A 20,320-nucleotide genomic window follows, 5' to 3' on the forward strand; every position below is an offset into this window, starting at 1 on the left:
GTTAAAGTGCACCATTGTGAACTATCTAAACAAAGTTAAAGTTTGGAAAGGGAACTATTCTATACAAAGGTAAAGTTTGAAAAGTCATAGGAAATAAAATGTAATTGATAACAAAAAATTATACAATTAAAGAAATGGTACAAAGTGAGCAGTGTAAAGATTGAAGTGTGTTGATGTTCATTATTTTTGACAAATTTATTTAGAAAAACCAAACATATATACAAGAAACATATTATAAACCTATAACAGCATAAACATAATAAACTTTAATCATCGATTGCGAAGTCTTCCATGTTGTCCAGTTGGTTTCTTGTCGGAAAGGCAGGTGCGGCTGGTGAGTTTCTCTTGTTCAGGACTTCCTTCCATACGACGTTTCAGGTGTGGGTTGGATTCTCAGGAGGCAGCAGGACCTTCAACGCACTTTGACGCTTGACTCTTGAAAACGCGACGTAGAGCATGCCGTGCACGAAGACCTTCGTGAGGAGAAGCACGCCGACGAATTCGAATGTTTGGCCTTGTGACTTGTGTATCGTAATGGCGAATGCTGGAGTAACTGGGAATTGGTGCCGTTGCATAGTTGCGCCAAGCTGTGATTTGCTGGAGTCGAGCGTGATCCTTGTAAGGTGTACTTGTCGGCCTGCGTGTTCACCGGTGATGATCTTAGCCTTGATGATGTTGTTGCAAAGTTCGGTGACAATCAATCGTGTTCCGTTGCACATTCCTTCAGAGACGTCCAAGTTTCGGAGAAGCATGATGATGGCGTTCTTCTTGAGCTTCAGATTGTGTGGAGGCAAGTCGGCGATGTTGATCGAGTTCAGGAATTCAGGCGCGAATTGAATTCCCCCTTCATGTTGATCCTTTACCGAGTCGAAACTTGTGTATGTCTTCTTTTCGCCTGGAAGCATAGCGATAATCTGTTCGTTGATCTTGTCCTTATCGTCGTTCAATGGTGCAAGAATAGCGCGATTCTTCATTGCTTCGTAGTTCCCACTTCTGAGGCATGGTCCGAAGATTTCATCGATGAGGTTACCACCAGAGCGAATTTCTTCTGGGACTTCTATTTCGCCGAGTTCATTCACTTCGAGTTCCCCGTCGCCGAGCTTTAGCAGGTATTTCGCGAATTCTTCTTCTTCGGGATCAACGCGCATGTTCTTTTCGAGCGAATAAGTCTTGAAGTGTTGCCACAGATGGCTTCTCTTGATCAAAAGGTCGAGTATTTCGCTTTTGTTGGCACGTTGTTGAACTGGACAGCACTGTCGGAAGTCGCCACCAAGCACCATGACTTTGCCTCCAAACGGAATGTTGTTGCAAATCGCGCGTAGGAGTTCGTCGATGTTGTGCAAGCCGTATTTTGACATCATCGGAGCTTCGTCCATCAGACACATGTGGGCTCCTCTGAGTGCGTTCGCCTTCGGTGATCTTAGTTTGATGGATGATCTTGAGTCGGATGTAAGCGGGATTTTCAAGCCAAAGGTTCGGTGCGTTGTTTGACCACTCGGTAGAAGAATCGCTGCTATCCCGGTGTAAGCCAAGCATTTCACTTTCTTAAGCCTTCCGGTAACGATGCGATACAGCGTGCTGTAGACGAATGTCTTCCCGGTTCCTCCTGGTCCATCTATGAAGAAGTATTTCGCAGCAGGAGTCGGGTCTTCAAGTGCTTGGATTATGGTATCGACGATTTCACGCTGCTTTTCGTTGAGTTGCTGGTACATGCGGTCTCCGATTGCTGTTGATTCGTCGACGTCGATCATATCGTGTTCCAAATCTTGCTCATAGTTGTCGATGTCTTCCATGCCATGTGTCTGCCCCCAGTATCGGAAGTTGCGGCCTTCGGTAGCTTCGGTGTTCAGCTTATGCGCGATGATTCGGTAGGCACGCTTTATCGCTTCTTCTATGGAACCACCAGTGCGTCTTGCTTCTCGAATTAAATCTTCCGCGAGGTCCTCCTTGAACCAAGTATCAGGATTTGAGCGAAGAGTATGCGCATAACACTTGGCATTTTCGATGAAGCAGATTCGCGGAGTCCTTCTACGTACTGTTGGTCGTCGTATGTGAGGCCTCTGGCTAGACAGGCTTGCTTGTAGGTTGCGTGCTGGACACCGTCGACAATGTAGAGGTCTCTGAAGTTCGTTGGTTCTTTGACGTGGAACAAAAGCGTGCGCAGGAAGAAAAGTTCTGGCTGGGAAACGAAGTTGACTGGATGTACGCGACGAATTCTGCTGCAAGCCTTCACGTTCTTCTGCCAAGTGCTCGTCTGGCCAATCCATCGGTAGTGCTCCGGCATTTCATGGTAATAGTGGTAGGTGACTGCCTTTCCGTTCGCTTCGTCTTCTTTCAGCACGGTGTTATGGCGGAAGTAAGCCCTTAAGGTCGATCCCTTCTGCTCAATATCGGCAAGGTCAACTGGCGTTTGGTCCAAGTTAACGCCATCTTGTCCGGGTAGGTGAATGTCAAGTCGAACGACGGTGTGGGTTTTCGCTTGGATCTCGAAATCCTTGAATAGGCGCCAACATGCTTCAACTGGTGAGATATAGCGAGCTTCCACGTACTTCTCCGGCTCGTTGTAGACGATAGTCTGCTGGTTTTCGACGGCCTTTATCGTAGCACAATCATGGCCCTTGTAGATGTACTTGTAGAGGTATTTCAACGGTCCGATGCTGCCGACGAATTCGACATTGATGTGGCATTGATACTTCTTGAGCAGGTGGGCGTTGTATGGGAAGACGTGGTGGTTGTCTGTGGTGACGCGCTGGCCGTTGCAGTCTTTCCTGTAGATGGCTTGCTCATGCGAGAATTCAGGGTTCATTGGATCCAACAACGGATTGTAGCGTCGGCGATACCTCGGCTTTTCATCGTCCACCAGCGATGTCATGTCTTGATGTTCCATTGGAAATCCCCATCTGCACTGGTCTCTTCCATGTTTGCTGACCATGCACGGAGCGCTTGGGTTCATATCACCACACGGGTTATGGATCATCCATTTCGAGATCAGTTCCTTGAGTTCCGGATCATCTTCTAGAATTTCCGCCGAGATAAAATCGTCAAGTTGGTCAGCGCTGTGAATCTTTTCCGCTGGCGACATAATCACTAATAGGTGCATGTGCGGTAAACCTCGCTTTTGGAACTCGATGGTGAAGACGTACGCGGATGCTCTTCCAAAGATTTGATGCGTCATGATGTCTTCGACGATTTGGCGGAACTTGAGACGTGCGACTCTTGCAACGATGTCTGGACGGGTTAGAGCCGGAATTGCGGCGTTGAATTCATTGCGTATCGCTGATAGGAGTTCTGGCCACTGCGGATTGCAGGTAACGGTGATAAAAAATTCGGGAGATCCAAATCTTCGCACTAATGCCATGGAGTCTTCGAAATTCTCGGTGTACCAGCGCGTTGATCCGGGAAAAGATGACGGTAAGATGGTTGCTTCGCCAATTGCAGCATTTTTTTGCGCAGTCAAGCTTCTGAGCATGTTGTGAACTCCGGCGTATTTCTCGGCTTGAATTTCACGCTGATGGCTCTTTATCCACTGTATGCGATCTCTTTCGACGCGAATGTAGGTGTCGACCACGTATTGCTGGAGTAAGCGTCTGCCAAAGTGAAGTGCATTAAACTCGACCAATCGTTGATCTATTCCTGCATTTGTGCAATCTATCGGGAGTGGCTTGGCATAATTCGGACGGTAGGCGAGTCGGTAACAGGCTAATTCTGCGCGTGTAACATGATTTCTTGATGGATAAGGCGTGTGCAGCGGCATTCCAACATAGAATCCAAAAGTTCCTCTCGGGTAGAAAAGCGGGTAGGTAAAAGGCTCGACGCGACCATCGATGTTGCTTAGCTGCGTGATTTTTTTTCCCGCGTTCTCGCATGACCATTTCATTCTCTGGGATGCTTTGATCGGCGTTGAGAGTCAAGACTGCGGCTATTTCGTTTACAACTGGTGCGTTGAATCGTCGAGGATCATCGCCTTCACGGTTTGTAAAGACGAGGTGGACATTGGGCGGTTGTACTCCGGCTGCGATTGCGCGTTGGTTGGTTTCTTCGATCACTTCTCTCATCATCATAAGCGATTGGGCGAATGGGTTGTTAAAGCGCATGATCTCCTCGAGTAGTTGCAATAGTTCTTGGCTTAACTCTCGGTTGAGCTCAGATCGCGCAGCTGTAGCCTCGTCCGGGTCCATGAAGTACATTTGGGCAAACTTCGGTTGTTCAAATCCACCTTGCGGGTTTTGAGTCGGGCGCGTTGCCAGGTTGATCTTGTGATGGACTTGACCGCCGGCGATAAACGCGTAGATTCCATGTTGATTGACGGTTCTGTCGTCGTCGACTTTGAATGAGGCAAGTGCAAAGCAGGCGTCGATGTTGCGGATCCTTCTGTGGAATTCTTCCGATAGGTGGTGTTGTCGTGCAAATAGAAGCGCTAATTCGTTTGGAAATTCGGGCATTGGTAGTTTGATTCTTCCATGTAAGCAGCAGTCGCCATATGAATCTACGTGTATTTTGTTCTTCACTCTTTCTTCTGGGAAATGCAAAGCGCCATCGGGGATGCAAGCGACGTTAAATGGACCAAGACTTTGATATTCCACGTCGGAAGTTGCAGCATTTTTGTAGGTTGACACAGGCCGAGATTTCGCAGCTCTACGGAGTCTTTCATTACGGCGGCGTTGTTCCTCTAGGCGAATGTTGCGGCCCCTCATTGTTTTGTTTTTTCGTCTGCGTCTTTCATAATCGCGGTATTTTACTCGTTGAGATGCATTAAGTTCCATCAATATATCCGAGATTCGTTCCTTGCTACGCTGCTTGACTGCTCTTGTCGGGCGCAACGGCGTTATCATCGGGTCTTGGATATTCAAAGCGTGCATATTGGTGGAAGATGTGAAAGATGCGGCCTCAGATGGTCCCGACATGTTCAATTGGTCACTGTTCACAACGAATTCGTAAATTTGCTTCCGTTCATCCGCTTCTTGAAAATTCTTGTCCAGGAAAAGGCGTCGATGAGAGAGGTATTGTCGAGCATAAAAGACGATGTAAACTCCGCAGGAAGACGCGTCATCTTGGTGGTTGTAAGCGTTGCGAGGTTTCACGATGCATGGTGTTGTGAGGTTTCACGAGGTTTCACGAAGGTTTCACGACTTATAGTTGACGTTCTCCATAGCTTGCTTCGTAAATTCCTAGCATCCAGCGCTCGCCTCTATCCATTTGAGCTCTCTTGTGAATGGGAATGAGTAGCGCGTCGAATCCTTGTTGAACGCCGTATAGATAGTTGGAAGCCTTGTTCTGGTCGCTGATATTGTTGAGAAGAGCCATTCCTTCATAAGCGCCATCCGCTGTTGTAACGTAGAAGCGTGCGACAAATTCAGGGTGAAGTACGGCAACTTTGACGGTCGGGTAAGCTTGTTCGGCGTAATGGAGAAGCATTCTGACAATGACGGTATCTTCTAGTTGTCCACTTGCGGGTAGAATTGAATTGATCGCTTGTTGTTCCAAAATTCCGGCTCCTTGAAGAATTTCATGTAGAGGTGCGTTCTGCATGTTGAAAATGTAGCTTGAAATCTGATGAATGTTGAAATGTCGGACTTTGTTGACGGTGATTTTAACACAAAAGTTAAACTTTTCTCCACTTTGATAAATGCAAACTAATGCGAACCTTACAATTAAATTATTAATTCCTTCGTATATTATTGGTTTAAGTTGTCGAAAATTAATATTTCAATTGTAAGGTTCGCATTAGCTGTTCGCATTTGGCTGTATTTCTTTTCCTGCTGGTGGCAACAGTTTTCATTTTAAAAGAAGTACTTTGTACAACTAAATAAGATTCTTTTCACAACACTTAAATATTTATTTTATTTTCTTCATTTATAGAGAAAACAGTCGGCAAAGAATTCTGTTAGGTTAAAAAACCTTTCGCTAAAAAAGAACGAATTCTAAAAGAAATAAAAATAAACAACTTAAAAAATAAAAATGCTGTTGCCAGCCATAGAATTTTTTGAAAGTTAACTTAGCAACATAAATCAAAATGACATAGAAGCGCAACTAGATCAAAATTATGATACCTGAGCGTTTGACGTAACAAATCCTTCAATTCTATAAGTGTTGTATCGCCAAATGCCCAGATTAACAATTGTGTTTTTAAAGAAATTCTATAAAAAGTTTTAAATAAAAAAACTTCTATCCAGCTACTTCTACAACTTTGTTTTAATTTTACAGTACTAACTTTACTTCTACTTACGTTATCGCTATGACCCTCTTTCATTACATTTTACAACTTCATGCTAAATTTGAGGACTTTAAGTTGTTTTGTGGTTGAATACTGACATTTAGAAATGTGTACATAAAAAAAATAATATTTAGAGGTTAAGAGTTGCCTCAGAAAAATTTGAATTGTTGACATTGAACTTAACAATGGAAACAATCGCTTTTGTGAAAAATTGAATTGTATTGTTGACATCAAAACTAAAATTATTGTGTTTAAACTTAACAATACTACCTTAATTTATACTTTAGAATTGCCTCGGAGAAATTTGAATTGTTAGAAATGACTTAAACAAAGTTTTATTTTAACTGACAAATACTATATTATAATTTTAACTTTTTCCATGACTATACTCATTTTCTTACTCTTTTCTTTGTTTTTTTATATATTTTATATTTTTGTGATAAAATAAAAAACTTATAGTTGTTCTGCTTCTGAACACTGATGAAAACACAAAATGATGGGCTTCATCAACAATCAAAAGTATATACATTTATTTTACAAATTCCATATTATTAGGGTGGCGCCCTTCAGAGAATTAAAAATACAAAATTATCTTCATCGAAGCCGATGCTTTACATTCGGCGTTCAGTGGCAGACTACTATTTCATATTGTTTTACAACACATGGCTTTAGCCCTCTGGTGGGAAAGACTTTAAAACAAAACTTACAACTGTAACTTTTCTCAACAACTGAAATTTAGAATAGTGTGATTATGCAAAATATGTGAACTGTTTGCAATTTCAAATTAATATTGAAATGTACAGGTTTAGAATTTTCTACAGTGAAAAGTTTTCGGAACTTCAGTATTCAAAAAAGTATACAAAAGCTAGACGTTAAGAACGTATCCAATAAGCGAGCAAAGCGAGCATTGGATTGCGAAGCAATCCGAAATGAACTGCGAAAGCAGTACCGGGGGTTGCGAGCGCCAGCGAGTAGGGGGCAAAGCCTCCTAGTATAATAAAATACTTAATTGAAATAATATAATACGAGTTAAGACTTTTATTAAATAAATAATATTTACTGATCATTTTTCATTTTCCATATTTGAAAAAAATAACTTACATGGAGAAAAAAAAATTACAGTAAAATTACCGTGCTGTAATGATATTTCTGGTTAAATGGATTATGATTCTGGTTACAAAAACTGAAATATTCGGTATTTAAAACATTTATTTGGTAATTTTTCTCTTCGTATGGTAATGGTTTACCGGAAATTCTAGTTTGTTTTCAAAATTATAGTTCTTACTACCATGCATTTAGAAAAAAAGTACGAAACTGAAAAGTAAATTTGACCAAATAAATACTTTTTAGGCCATGCTTTAAGACATCAAGATAAAATCACCAAATCTTAATACCTTTACCAAATTTTATCACACATTATAAAACCATATTTTAGTATTAATTTTACCAAAGCATTTCGATAAAAATTACCAAGTTATTTGGTGTTCCCATAGAGCTAATTTTACCATACTCAAGCTAATTAACTTAGCTAATTTTACCATATTCAAGTAGTTTTCACCATTCTTTTTTCTCAGTGTATTATTACTCTCAGCATTACTGGTTATGAAGTTCAATGCCGAAAAAAGATAAATTATTGCCACTTTATAAGCTACTGAACTGATATGTGTTTTTATGCGTTTTCTAAAAACTCAAAGTAATTTTACGCATTTAGTCTTTTGTTATAATAAATTTTCCTTGGTAAGTAATGAGTTGACATTTTATTTATAAAGAAATAGCCAAGGAAGCAACTCATAGGGATGAAATTCCTACCATTTTTAACTGCGCGAAATTACACGATCTCTACGGGGATATAGAATAACATGTTTCATCAGAATTATCTAGAATAGAATTCTCGAATTTTTCAAATGGTTTTTCCACTTCGCGAATTTTCGAAATAGATAGCTGACAACACATCAAAACTACACCAAAACCATTTTTCTTTAGTTTTTCGTTGAACACACTTCTGAAAATTTCTCCCACCAAACATAAAGGCTTTTAGTGACCTCAGCGGTAATTGAAATATTCTTACTCTGAATTTCCTAGTAATTCCTATCATTTTTCCCTTCAATTTCTTACTTTATCTCAAAATGTATTTACTGAGCATTCAAAATAAATACACACTGTTTAAAAAAAAATTACGAAAAAAAAAAGCACAGTCGAATACAAAATTGCAATTTTTAAAAAAAATGCTGATAAAATATATAAGTTAATTAAAATTTCACCAACTTGACGATCTAAATTATGTATAGAAATATAACTCTAGAATCTTCCCCGTGTAGCAATTCTAATAATAATATTTTGAAAAGTGTGGCTTGACTAAATGAAAAACGAATAAAAATATTGAAGCAATCATTTTATTTGATGTTAGAGTTATAAAATTCCGAAAATTTTATAACTATGTATATTTATATTACATATAGACTTCTATATAAATTAATTACATAAGTATATTTCATAGGTATATTATATAAATATTATATATTTCCCAAAAATAGCATGTTTTAAAATTTTAGACACAAATATTGGGAAGAGATTTTCAGAACGGTCTAAAACGATATTTTTATTAACAGTAATCCGATTTCTTCTCTTTTTCTTAGATTGTTGAAAACACTTCGAATTCTCATGCAATATCATGCACGAGGATCGAAAAATATCTTGATCAATTTGAAACCTTGAAGGAAAAAAACATAAATTTACGTATTTATTTTTTAATAAAGTACTAGCTTTGGCCCTCTTGCAAGTACTTTAATTTCAATTTTAACTATTTTCAAGAGATGACCGCGATATTGTCAAAGTTTTCTATGAATTAATTTTTAGTAATAATTCAAAATCTGTTCACATCCTGTATCCATTGATTAATATAAACTATCATAAGTATGAGTTCCGGGCATTTCAGTATAGTAGGCAGAAGCAATATTAAAATTATTTGTGTCTCTGTCTTGAGATAAAATAGAAAACTCATCCCATAGCTTTATTAGGTTTGATACTCCTTCCTCACACACCTCTCGAGTCATAAATAAATTATTATAATTTATTACTTAAAATTATATTATTATAATTATTATAATAAATTATTATATTATTATTATAATTATTATAATAAATTATTATATTATTATTATAATTATTATAATAAATTATTATATTATTATTATAATTATTATATTATTATTATAATTATTATATATTATTATAATTATTATAATAAATTATTATATTATTATTATAATTATTATATATTATTATAATTATTATAATTATTATAATAAATTATTATATTATTATTATAATTATTATATATTATTGTAATTATTATAATTATTATAATTATTATATTATTATATTATTATATATTATTATAATTATTATAATAAATTATTATAAATTATTACTTAAATTATTATTTAAACGAATCTAGCAAAATGAATCTAAGAAATCTTCTTCTTCAGCACGACAGCCCCTTACAGGCCTTGGCTGCCTCAACCACACGTAACCTCCAACGCCTCCAGTCCATGGCGACTTTTTTCCAGTTGTTTATCTTTAATACTTTTAGATATTTAGCAGTGTCGTCCAGCCATCTAGTAGGAGGTCTTCCTCTAGCCCGAAATCCCGAAAGATTTTTAAATGGAATCTAAGAAATACTAAACGCATAACTAATTATTTAGCGCTACTTAAATTTTTACTTAAGGTAACCTAGCAAAATGAATTATTACAGATTACTATAGTGATGCCAATTAAGATCAGAGAAATACCCACGTTTATGATGCACCATGAGAGTAATAAATACAATCGAACCTCGATTCATGGTTTCTTCTTTCATTTTCTCGTATGTATCGTTTTGTTTTAACGGTCCCACTACAAATGCTATTTTTTATTATACCCGTTTAGTTCGTATTTGAAACTGATTCCTGGCTCAAATCATTCAAAAATTCCGAGGACATTTTCCAAAAATTTTGAAGTTACTCATTCTGAGAAGAAAAAAGAAATTTAAATCCTGATGCTTATGATGAAAAAGAAGATGATTTGTTGCAGTTAGCGAAAAACGCGTTAAACATGTATGTACCAGTTGAGAAAAACGTTCAAACTTGTGATGTTGTTTTTTCAAGAAAATGCTTCAGAGACTGAATTAGTGATAGCGATGAGGACAGTGAACTTAACTAATACCAATGCAAATATTTGAAACAATAAGGAGCTTTCTATTTTCTCTCGAACTTACATGAAACGAACAGCAGTCTCTTACAAATGTCGAAAATTTATTATTTGAGCTAAAAAAAAAAAAAAAAGGAGGGCTCTCGAACCAAAATTTCCAAATATTTTAAATAGGTAAATATGTTCTATTTACCCTTCTTTTGCACAGTAAAAACTTTTGCTTAAAGTTCATAATTTGTTCTATTAAATTTTTTAAGAATAATTGTAGATTTATTTATCTTCGAATCCTTCTTTATAACTTTTTCTGCATTTTCAAGTCTGTATTTTGTTGTTTTAAGTTGACACGCTTTCCTCGTTTTCTCGTAACTATCGTCCGTAATGAATGGTTCCTTGAAAAGCTACCGATCAAGGTTCTACTGTATACAGATTCTCTATAACTTTTTGTGATTTGTCTCTCCATGCTTTACCCCTTTTTTGAATTCATTTTTGTGTAGTGTTTGTTAAATACCTTTTTCTTAATAAAGAAGAAGTAAGTAACGGTTTTGATTTCTTTTACAGAATTATTTTATTTTATTTTATTTTATTTTATTTTATTTTATTTTATTTTATTTTATTTTATTTATTTTACTTTACTTTATTTTATTTTATTTTATTTTATTTTATTTTACTTATTATTTAAATTATTTTGACAAGAAAAGAACATATGAAAATCTGAATCAAGAAAATTAGGTAAATGCCAGGATTTTTCCTTTTAATGCCGTATATTTTTACATTGTCTGTAGCGACAATGTAGAATCTGGCGCGACATGCAGTGAAAGAAAAATCGAAATTCTAGTGAGAGTTCAAGTGTCCAGAATGTTAGTTACAAGATCAACAAACTTTATATTTCAAAAAATGATATTTCAGTAATGCATGTCAGTGTAAAAGCTACTTCGTTGTTCCTATTTTTAAATCAGAATTCAAGAATTATCTTCTCCACAAATCACAGAATAAAATTATTGTGCAATAAAACATATTCAAATAAAACAAAAGCAGTACTACAAAAGGATTACAGATTGTACTAAGGTCAACAAGAATTACCCTAAAACATCTACAACCTACAACCACCCAAACCTCGAAACAAAATAATTCTTGTTCCCAACCCGATAATAACAATATTTCCTAAAAAAGATTTAAAGATTTTCTCTCCAAATGATCTTGACAAAAAATTCTTTACATCCCATCTTTTCAACCCTGGAGTAAAATAGCTTTTTCTCATGGCTAAGCATATTTTAGTCTTCGCCATCTCGATAGTATAGTTGCTTTCTGGGGAAGGCAAGAGTCTCGTCTTTTTCCCCATCTTATACAAGCTGAGGACAATCTCCGTACCTTCGACAATCGATTTTTAAGGATTCTGACATTCGACGAAGAGTTGACCGATACTCCGCCCACTGCATCGCCGGGAGTGTTCCGGTTCGGGAGAATCTAAGCAAATCACAGGATATTCGGGACACATGAAGGAGTACACCCGTAAAATATGGCGCTGCGAACATAAATAGCAGCAATATTTGGAGAAATGAGCTTAAGTAAATCAGATCCTGTACTAGAACATCGATTTGTATAAAGGAAACCCAACATTGAAGAAACACCACATATTTTCAAGTCGTGGCTTAGCTTTCGTTGTGAGGTCAAAAAATGTGTTCTTTTTTATCGGATGTTTTGTATTCATCGTCCTTAATCTACATTTTTACATTGTCATAATAATTCTACATTTTTAGTCCTTAATCTACATTTTTAGATAAAATTTAGTTCTTAATTCTACATTTTTAGATTATGTCCTTAATTCTACATTTTTAGTCCTTAATCCTAATTTTTAGTCCTAACATTTTAAGATAAAATTTATTTCTTACGGTTCTCTTAAAAACGAAAACTTAAAAGAACTGATATAAACGTTGAAGATGGTTATCATGAAAACATATTTATTTCTTAAAGAATACAGTTATTTTGATTTGGAAAACGCGATAGGAAATACTTATGGAGTAACTTGTAAATGCTTATTTTTTTATAATTTGTTCAAGATATTGTTTTTAGAAACATTATATTTTCCTTTAAAAAATGCTTTCATCTATTTCATATTTGAAGTGATTTCATAAAGGAAACCGGAACATTAAATAAATTATGAATAATAGGTTGGATCGAAATATAGATTTCAAAACTTGTTACTGGTTATAAAAAGTACTAACTCGCGAAACCCCTTAATTTCTAGAACGGAGAATTAAGGTTGCGCGGCACACCATTTGGGAAACGCTGTTCCAAGATCACCCACCCCTTCGTTCTTTAATTGCTCTTAGCGGCAGAGACAAGTTTGCTCTACTTGGTCAAATATATTCTTTGACAGTAGAGTACAACTTTACTGTCTCAGTATTTATTGAAGGGACACTCTCAGAAGTACTACAACTCTAATTTTCACCACAGTTTCTTTCAGCCTTTTAAAGATGGTATCTGGTTGGAAATTGTTCGAGATTTTACCTCAAAGATTTACTAATCCCTACTTATAACTGGTTAAACTTGGGTTTTATCTTTCCTTTATTTTTTTCTCTATTTTTTTCTACCTTTCATTTACTTTTTTATCTTTTATTTATTTATTTTTTGAATCAAGTATTGAATTCTTGCTTTCAATTACTAACAATTTATAGTGAGACGTATTAAAATTAATAAGCTATTTTTGTTACAGACAAATAACAAAAAACGCAAGGGAAAACTATTAACATTTAAATAATATGACTGAAAAGAATGAAACACAACTAAAATTATGATAGCTGACTTTTTATTGTTTAATATATTTCCGTTATCATCGCAATATTTCCTCTAAGATCGAGAGGATAAAGCGTTCGCCTCCCAATGATATGACCCTGGTACGAATCCGGGCGGTGGCTGGTAGATAAGAATTCTGCTCCCGGCTTGCACTGACCCATAGTACTGACGCAAAATATTCTAAGTGGCAGACGGATCATGGGTTAGAATCCCCTTGCCGCCGGGCTAACCGTGGGAGGTTTTTGTGGTTCTCCATGTAAAGCAAATGGTGATCAGTCCCTTCAAAAAGTCCTAAACGTAGGGTAGTTAGTTCCAATGCTTGATCTAGGAGGTCCCTTGTCTTCTGTGTGGGGTTCAAAATTACAAAGCTTCGGAGTTGAGCAATGGTAGTCGTAAACTCAAAATTGGGTCGGCTGTTCAACGACAGTTATTAAATATAAAATAAAAACCGAGAGGGGTTTCGTTTTGATTCAAGCACACTGTTTTGATTTAATACTCCCTCCTAAGTAAATAACTTTAAAAAGTGTACTAAATTTAATCAAGGACGCAGCGTTTCAAGAAAGCACACATAGCTGAAAATACACGTTTAAAAAATTATGATTTTTATAACTGCGAGTTTTTGAAAAAAAAAATGGATGTAACTTGAATCGTGTTTAAGAAAATGAACATGAATTTCAAATGCATACTTTTTTTAAAAATAAAACTAAAAATAAAATATAACTTACTATAATATAAGTCTTTATTTAAAACATACTTCAAAACATCCGCAGCTCTTTTTGGATATTGTCGGTGGTAGTATTAGAAACGCGCATATTCAATTTCTACGCGTCTTTTGATCCATATGTCCATTTTTTCAAACGCTCATTTTAAGCAATGTCTTTTTTCCATATTTTGAGTCATATCAAAAAAGTGAAACTCACCAATGAACTATAAACTTACATAATAAAAATGCATTGAAACCTCAAAATATTATTGAATAAAACGTAACCTGCTTGAGATTTTAATAATAATGCTAAGAAATTTTTTTAAAAAAAACATGCATTCATCTATTGACAATAACATTAATTTCTTTATAATGTGAATATAATTCTATTTAAGGAACTCTTTCATCCGATTTTTTTCAACTTAATTAATTCAATTCAAGGAAGGAAAATCTTAATCTGCTTTACAAAAAATATATGGAGGAGAAAAAGAATATTTAGCATAGCAACATTATTTAAAGTATTATTTTTAAAATAAAACGTCAAATTAAAAATGAAAAAAAAAAATTCGTTCTGAAAAGTTTCAAAATTATTTTTAGTCCAGAAAAAATACAAACATTTTTTTTAAAGATTGTCGGTTAAAATAACATTGTGATAACTTAATATTTTTATCAATTAGATATAAGATAAGAAAATACTTCGATCGCAAAATTTCTTTTAATAAGACTTGAGTATTTAATTTTATTAATTAAAAACTGCAACACTTTTGACATTTTTTTAATGCTAAAAAACTCCTTCAACAAAAAAAAAACGAAAAATTGAACTTTCAAAAGCTAATAAATTCATTTTTTATACAACATTAAAACATTACGTCCCTCAAGATTTAAGAATTTTTTTAATTAAATTATGAACGCAGTTTTAGGAAAGAAAAGACTTTGATTTTTATTACAGCCATGTATTCATATTCTTACTATGACTTTCGCTACCAAATTATTTAAAATATTTAAACTAATTACTCGAAATTTTAATTAAATTACTAGATTAATTAAAAATTAGCTATAAATATTTCATTGTATCAATTATTTAATTAAAATTAGCTTATTGACTGTTTTTTCCACTATTTCGGCGCACTTTAGAGTTTTACACCCTTTTCTTTACTCACACTAAGTTTTGCCCTTTAATTTAAACTTTAACTTAACAGCAATTTCTGAAGCAAGAAATATCTTCAAACTTTTCTAAACACAAAAGTAGTCTTCTCCTTCGACGAAATATTTTCTAGTCAAACTAAAGCTCTGAGGTTGTTTCTTAGAAAAGCGAATTAACGCAAGACCACCTATAAACTAAATTATTCTAAAAACAAAAACCTTGTACAAAAGCAGTATTTTTCTTTTTATTCTCCATAAGTCAACCTAATAGAGCCACTGAGAAAAAATTATTGAACTTTGCTTATTTTTTTATGTAATAAAATTTTTCTTCATTTATAACAAAGAACTAATACATTTTTGGAGAAAAGTATATGTTTAACTCTTCTACCCAAGAAATGTACAAGATGTTCCGTAATCAGTCCTTAGTTTACATCTTTAGAGCACTTAGCAAAAAGGTATACTCCTTAAGGTCTCAAATTAATATTTAAGTAATAAAAAAGAACAAAAACGTTATTGTATTCTCTGCTTCGGTCTCAAATAAGCTTGATTTGTTTTTAATAATCCCAATCAATCTATTAACATAAAGTATCTTAACTATTATTGACACTAAATTCTCGACGCTTCATAAAAAAAAGTCCTGCTGATTTTTTTTCTTCTTTTTGTAAAATGACAATCAAAATCCAAATATGACCTCCGTTTTCTAGGAATACCTTCCTCCTATATTTATCACTTTTCGATAATTTCATGTATTTATTTATTTACTTACGCATGAAGAGTTGTTTCTACTTGACATATCAGCAAGTCTGCTTGGGAAACCAAGTGAATTTAAGGCAGAAGGTGCGTTTCTTGCTTTTCAGTGGCGCCATCTGTGCCTAAGAATACGATTGCAGCCACGTGCACCACAGCCCGTTTTACAGGACGGACCCAATCATACATCCATTTATTCATCCACATATCGTAATTTTGATCTGAACCAGAGAACGATCAATCTCCAGTTCAGTACCCCCATAGGTATTGATTTGTTATTGGGCCTTAGAGGACTTTGACCACAACAGATTTAACGTGCACCAGCTACCATTTAATACACGGGGTTTCTTCCGCCGACGAGATTCGAACTCCGATTCTCACGAACACGAGTCCAATGTCCTACCAACCAGGCTATCCTGGCCTCAGAAGAGTGGTAGTAAGAAGGCAGATTTTGACTCCTTAAATTGTAATAAAAAATGCACAATAAAATTAAACAACATTTCTAATTTTTGAGCAATTTTTCAGCTTACTTTCCTAAATATTCAATTCCTCTAACCTCTTTTTAAATCTCTAAAAAATCGACGAACACCATAAATAATTAGTAATAATTTTGGTCTAACGCGGTTGAGGGTAAAATGTTAAGTGGTGCTTCTATCGTGAATCTTCCAAAATGTCTAGCAGGAGCTTGAACACTCCTCGCCCTCACCCAGTTTTGGTCAAAATTGTAACTAAATATTTTTATTTTTTGGGGGTGCTTGTGGAGGAAGGGTGGCCAGAAGTTTAAATACATAAATAATAAGTTTAAAGAAATAAAAATCAATCTTTTTATGATTTTTCATTTTATTTTACGATTAAGGAGAGGAAAGCCCTATTCAACTTTCGCTACTTGCTTAAATGTTCAATTATAAGAACATTCCATACTTCGAACTATTCAGAAGAAATTAAACAGTCAAAATAATCCGACGGATTCTTAACTTTCTCACCCACATTAGGCTTCAGTCAAAATCGTACGAGGGTTGCTATTTATATTTCTGGCCTTGGCAACAGTAAGTGTTGCTAGGCGACCGCTGACGATTTTAATCGAAAGTTTGATATTTTTAAACATAAATTCAGCAGACGCTTTACCATTATAGCTTCATTTGTGTTATTGACAGTAAATTGAAAAGTTCTTCTCTTTCAAAAAATGGAATTGAATCGTGAACATTTTCGTGCCATTATTTGTCATAACTTTCGACGTGGATTGTCAAGACAAGAGTGCTTCGATGAACTTAATTCTTTATTCAGCGATAAAGCGCCATCCTGCAGCATTGTAAAAAATTGGTATAACGAATTTAATCGTGGTCGATGTTTGATCCAGGACGAATCCCGTGCAAATCGTCCAAAATCCGTTGTTGTGCCAGAAAGGATCGATGCTGTGCGTGAACTGATAAAGCAAGATCGTCATGTGACATACCGTGAGATAGAGGCGTCTTTGGACATCAGTATGACTAGCATCAATAAAATATTGCATGAACATTTGAGAGTAAAAAAAATTTGTTCGCGTTGGATCCCGCATAATCTGACAAACGCTCAAAAAAAGGCTCGTGTCGATTGGTGCAAGGAAATGTTGGAAAAATACGTTCAAGGTACATCAAAGGCTGTGTGTAACATCTACACAGGTGACGAATCATGGATCTATGCATATGAGCCGGAAACAAAACAGCAATCAACTGTATGGGTCTTCCAAGACGAGGCAAAACCAACAAAAGTTGTTCGAGGAAGAAACACATCGAAACAAATGATTGCCTGTTTCTTCGGCATTAACGGTCATGTGGCAACATAGGCGTTAGAGCAACGCAGGACGGTCAATTCTGAATGGTACACGACCATTTGTTTGCCAGAAGTCATCGGAGAAATTCGAAAAAAGCAGAAGAACAGGTGAATCATCCTTCATCATGCAATGCGAGCTCTCACACATCGACTCAAACAAAGGCATTTCTGACGGAGCGAAAGATCGAACTGATGGGTCATCCGCCGTACAGCCCTGATTTGGCACCTAATGACTTCTTCTTATTCCCACACATCGAAAATAAATGACGTGGACAACGATTTTCGACCCCTGAAGAAGCGGTTGATGCATTCAAAACGCATGTTTTGGAGTTACCTCTATCGGACTGGAAAAAGTACTTTGAAAATTGGTTCAAACGCATGCAAAAGTGTATTGATCATCATGGGGAATATTTTGAAAAACAATAAAACCAATTTCGACCCTACATATTTGTTTTTTCATTATTAGGCCAGAAATATAAATAGCAACCCTTGTAGCTATATATTTTAATTATTATAATGCTGTTTGAAATGAGTTCTACAAGCTATTATATGTGAAAAAAATCAATTGAAAAATTCTGGAGAAAAAATGGAAAACTCGATCATTTTTAATGACTTTCCTTAAAAAAGCGGAAATATCCCTCTTAACTATAATTGTTCATGTTTCGGAAGTTTTCACCTATTTCCTCATAGGATGTTTAACGTTAAAAATAATCATTTTTCCTCCCTTCAAATCAAATCATGACCATACATTTATGGAAAAGTTTTAAGTATATGGCCAGTCAGGGTGTTCTCAGAAAACAGTGAGTGGTGAAGAATACGTGGATCACTTTCGGTCTAACGCAGGTGTCAACAACAATGATGTCAAGTCACGGAAATCGAAAAAAAATTTGCAGAGCATTTCAATGATTCGTCAAAGTTTGATAAAGTTTTAATGTATGGAAAAAAACAGATTCTCAAATTTCACGAAACATTCGTCGTTTATGACGAAACCGTTTCCTAGTATATGCTCCGAGCGAACATTTCGTCTAAGTGGGGAAATAACAATCGAGAAATTCAGGAAATAAATTTCCTCAAAATTAAAGAAATACTTCTTAACTAGGAGGCTTCGCCCCCTGCTCGCTGGCGCTCGTCAACCCCCGTAACTGCTTTAGCAGTTCTTTTCGGATTGCTTCGCAATCCAATGCTCGCTTTTCTCGCTCATTGGATGCGTTCTTAACGTCTAGCTTTTGTATACTTTTTTGAATACTGAAGTTCCGAAAACTTTTCACTGCAGAAAATTCTAAATCTGTACATTTCAATATTAATTTGAAATTGCAAACAGTTCACATATTTTGCTTAATCACACGATTCTAAATTTCAGTTGTTGAGAAAAGTAACTGTTGTAAGTTTTGTTTTAAAGTCTTTCCCACCAGAGGGCTAAAACCATGTGTTGTAAAACAATATGAAATAGTAGTCTGCCACTGAACGCCGGATGTAAAGCATTGGCTTCGATGAAGATAATTTTGTATTTTTAATTCTCAACTTATTTTTAATTCTCAACTTTCTAACTTAGGGCGTCACCCTAATAATATGGAATTTGTAAAATAAAGGTATATATTTTTGATTGTTGATGATGCCCATCATTTTGTGTTTTCATTAGTGTTCAGAAGCAGAACAACTATAAGTTTTTTTATTTTATCACAAAAATATAAAATGCATAAAAAACAAAGAAGAGAGTAAGAATGTGAGTATAGTCATGGAAAAAGTTAAAATTATAATATAGTATTTGTCAGTTAAAATAAAACTTTTTGTTTAAGTCATTGTTTACAATTCGAATTTCTCCGAGGCGATTCTAAACCTTAATTTTGTTCTAAATGTCAGTATTCAGACACACAACAGAAGTTTAATATGAAGTTGTAAAATGCATATATATATATATATATATATATAAAAGGACAGTAATTATATAAGTAAAAACTAAGTTGAAATACAATATTTTTAGTTTTGATGTCAGCAATAGAATGCAATTTTTCACAAAAACGATTGTTTCCATTATTAAATTCTTTTCCATTATATAAAAGGACAGTAATTATATAAGTAAAAACTAAGTTGAAATACAATATTTTTAGTTTTGATGTCAGCAATAGAATGCAATTTTTCACAAAAACGATTGTTTCCATTATTAAATTCAGTGTCAACAATTCAAATTTTTCTGAAGCAACTCTTAACCTCTAAATATTATTTTTTTTAAGTACCGATTTCTAAATGTCAGTATTCAACCACAAAACAACTTAAATTCCTCAACTTTAGCATGAAGTTGTAAAATGTAATGAAAGAGGGTCATAGCAATAATGTAAGTAGAAGTAAAGTTAGTACTGTAAAATTAAAACAATATTTTTAAACAATGAGCCAAGTTCTTCAAGAAGCAGTTGTAGAAGTAGCTGGATAGAAGTTTTTTTTATATAAAACTTTATATAAAATTTCTTTAAAAACACAATTGTTAATCTGGGCATTTGGCGATACAACACTTATAGAATTGAAAGATTTGTTACGTCAAGCGCTCAGGTATCATAATTTTGATCTAGTTGCGCTTCTATGTCATTTTGATTTATGTTGCTAAGTTAACTTTCAAAAAATTCTATGGCTGGCGACAGCATTTATATTTCTTAAGTTGTTTATTTTTATTTATTTTGAAATTCGCTCTTATTTTAGCGAAATGTTTTTTAAACTAACAGAATTCTTTG

The 20,320-nt window shown here is 34.8% G+C and overlaps 2 protein-coding genes across 2 annotated transcripts; both read right to left on the minus strand.

The window, feature by feature from the left end:
* Nucleotides 1–374: 374 nt before the first annotated feature.
* Nucleotides 375–1,793, minus strand: LOC147813927 (ATP-dependent DNA helicase PIF1-like). Its single transcript, XM_087160159.1, has one exon. The coding sequence runs from the start codon at nucleotides 1,791–1,793 to the stop codon at nucleotides 375–377; it is 1,419 nt and encodes a 472-aa protein (XP_087016285.1).
* A 131-nt stretch (nucleotides 1,794–1,924) lies between these two features.
* LOC147813928 (uncharacterized) lies at nucleotides 1,925–3,469 on the minus strand. Its single transcript, XM_087160160.1, has one exon. It carries the CDS (start codon nucleotides 3,467–3,469, stop codon nucleotides 1,925–1,927), a length of 1,545 nt encoding a protein of 514 aa, XP_087016286.1.
* Between the last annotated feature and the right edge of the window lie 16,851 nt (nucleotides 3,470–20,320).

The sequence above is a fragment of the Parasteatoda tepidariorum genome, chromosome 3, assembly GCF_982258835.1.
Source record: "Parasteatoda tepidariorum strain Cologne lab strain chromosome 3, Ptep-v5.0, whole genome shotgun sequence".
NCBI lineage: Eukaryota > Metazoa > Arthropoda > Arachnida > Araneae > Theridiidae > Parasteatoda > Parasteatoda tepidariorum.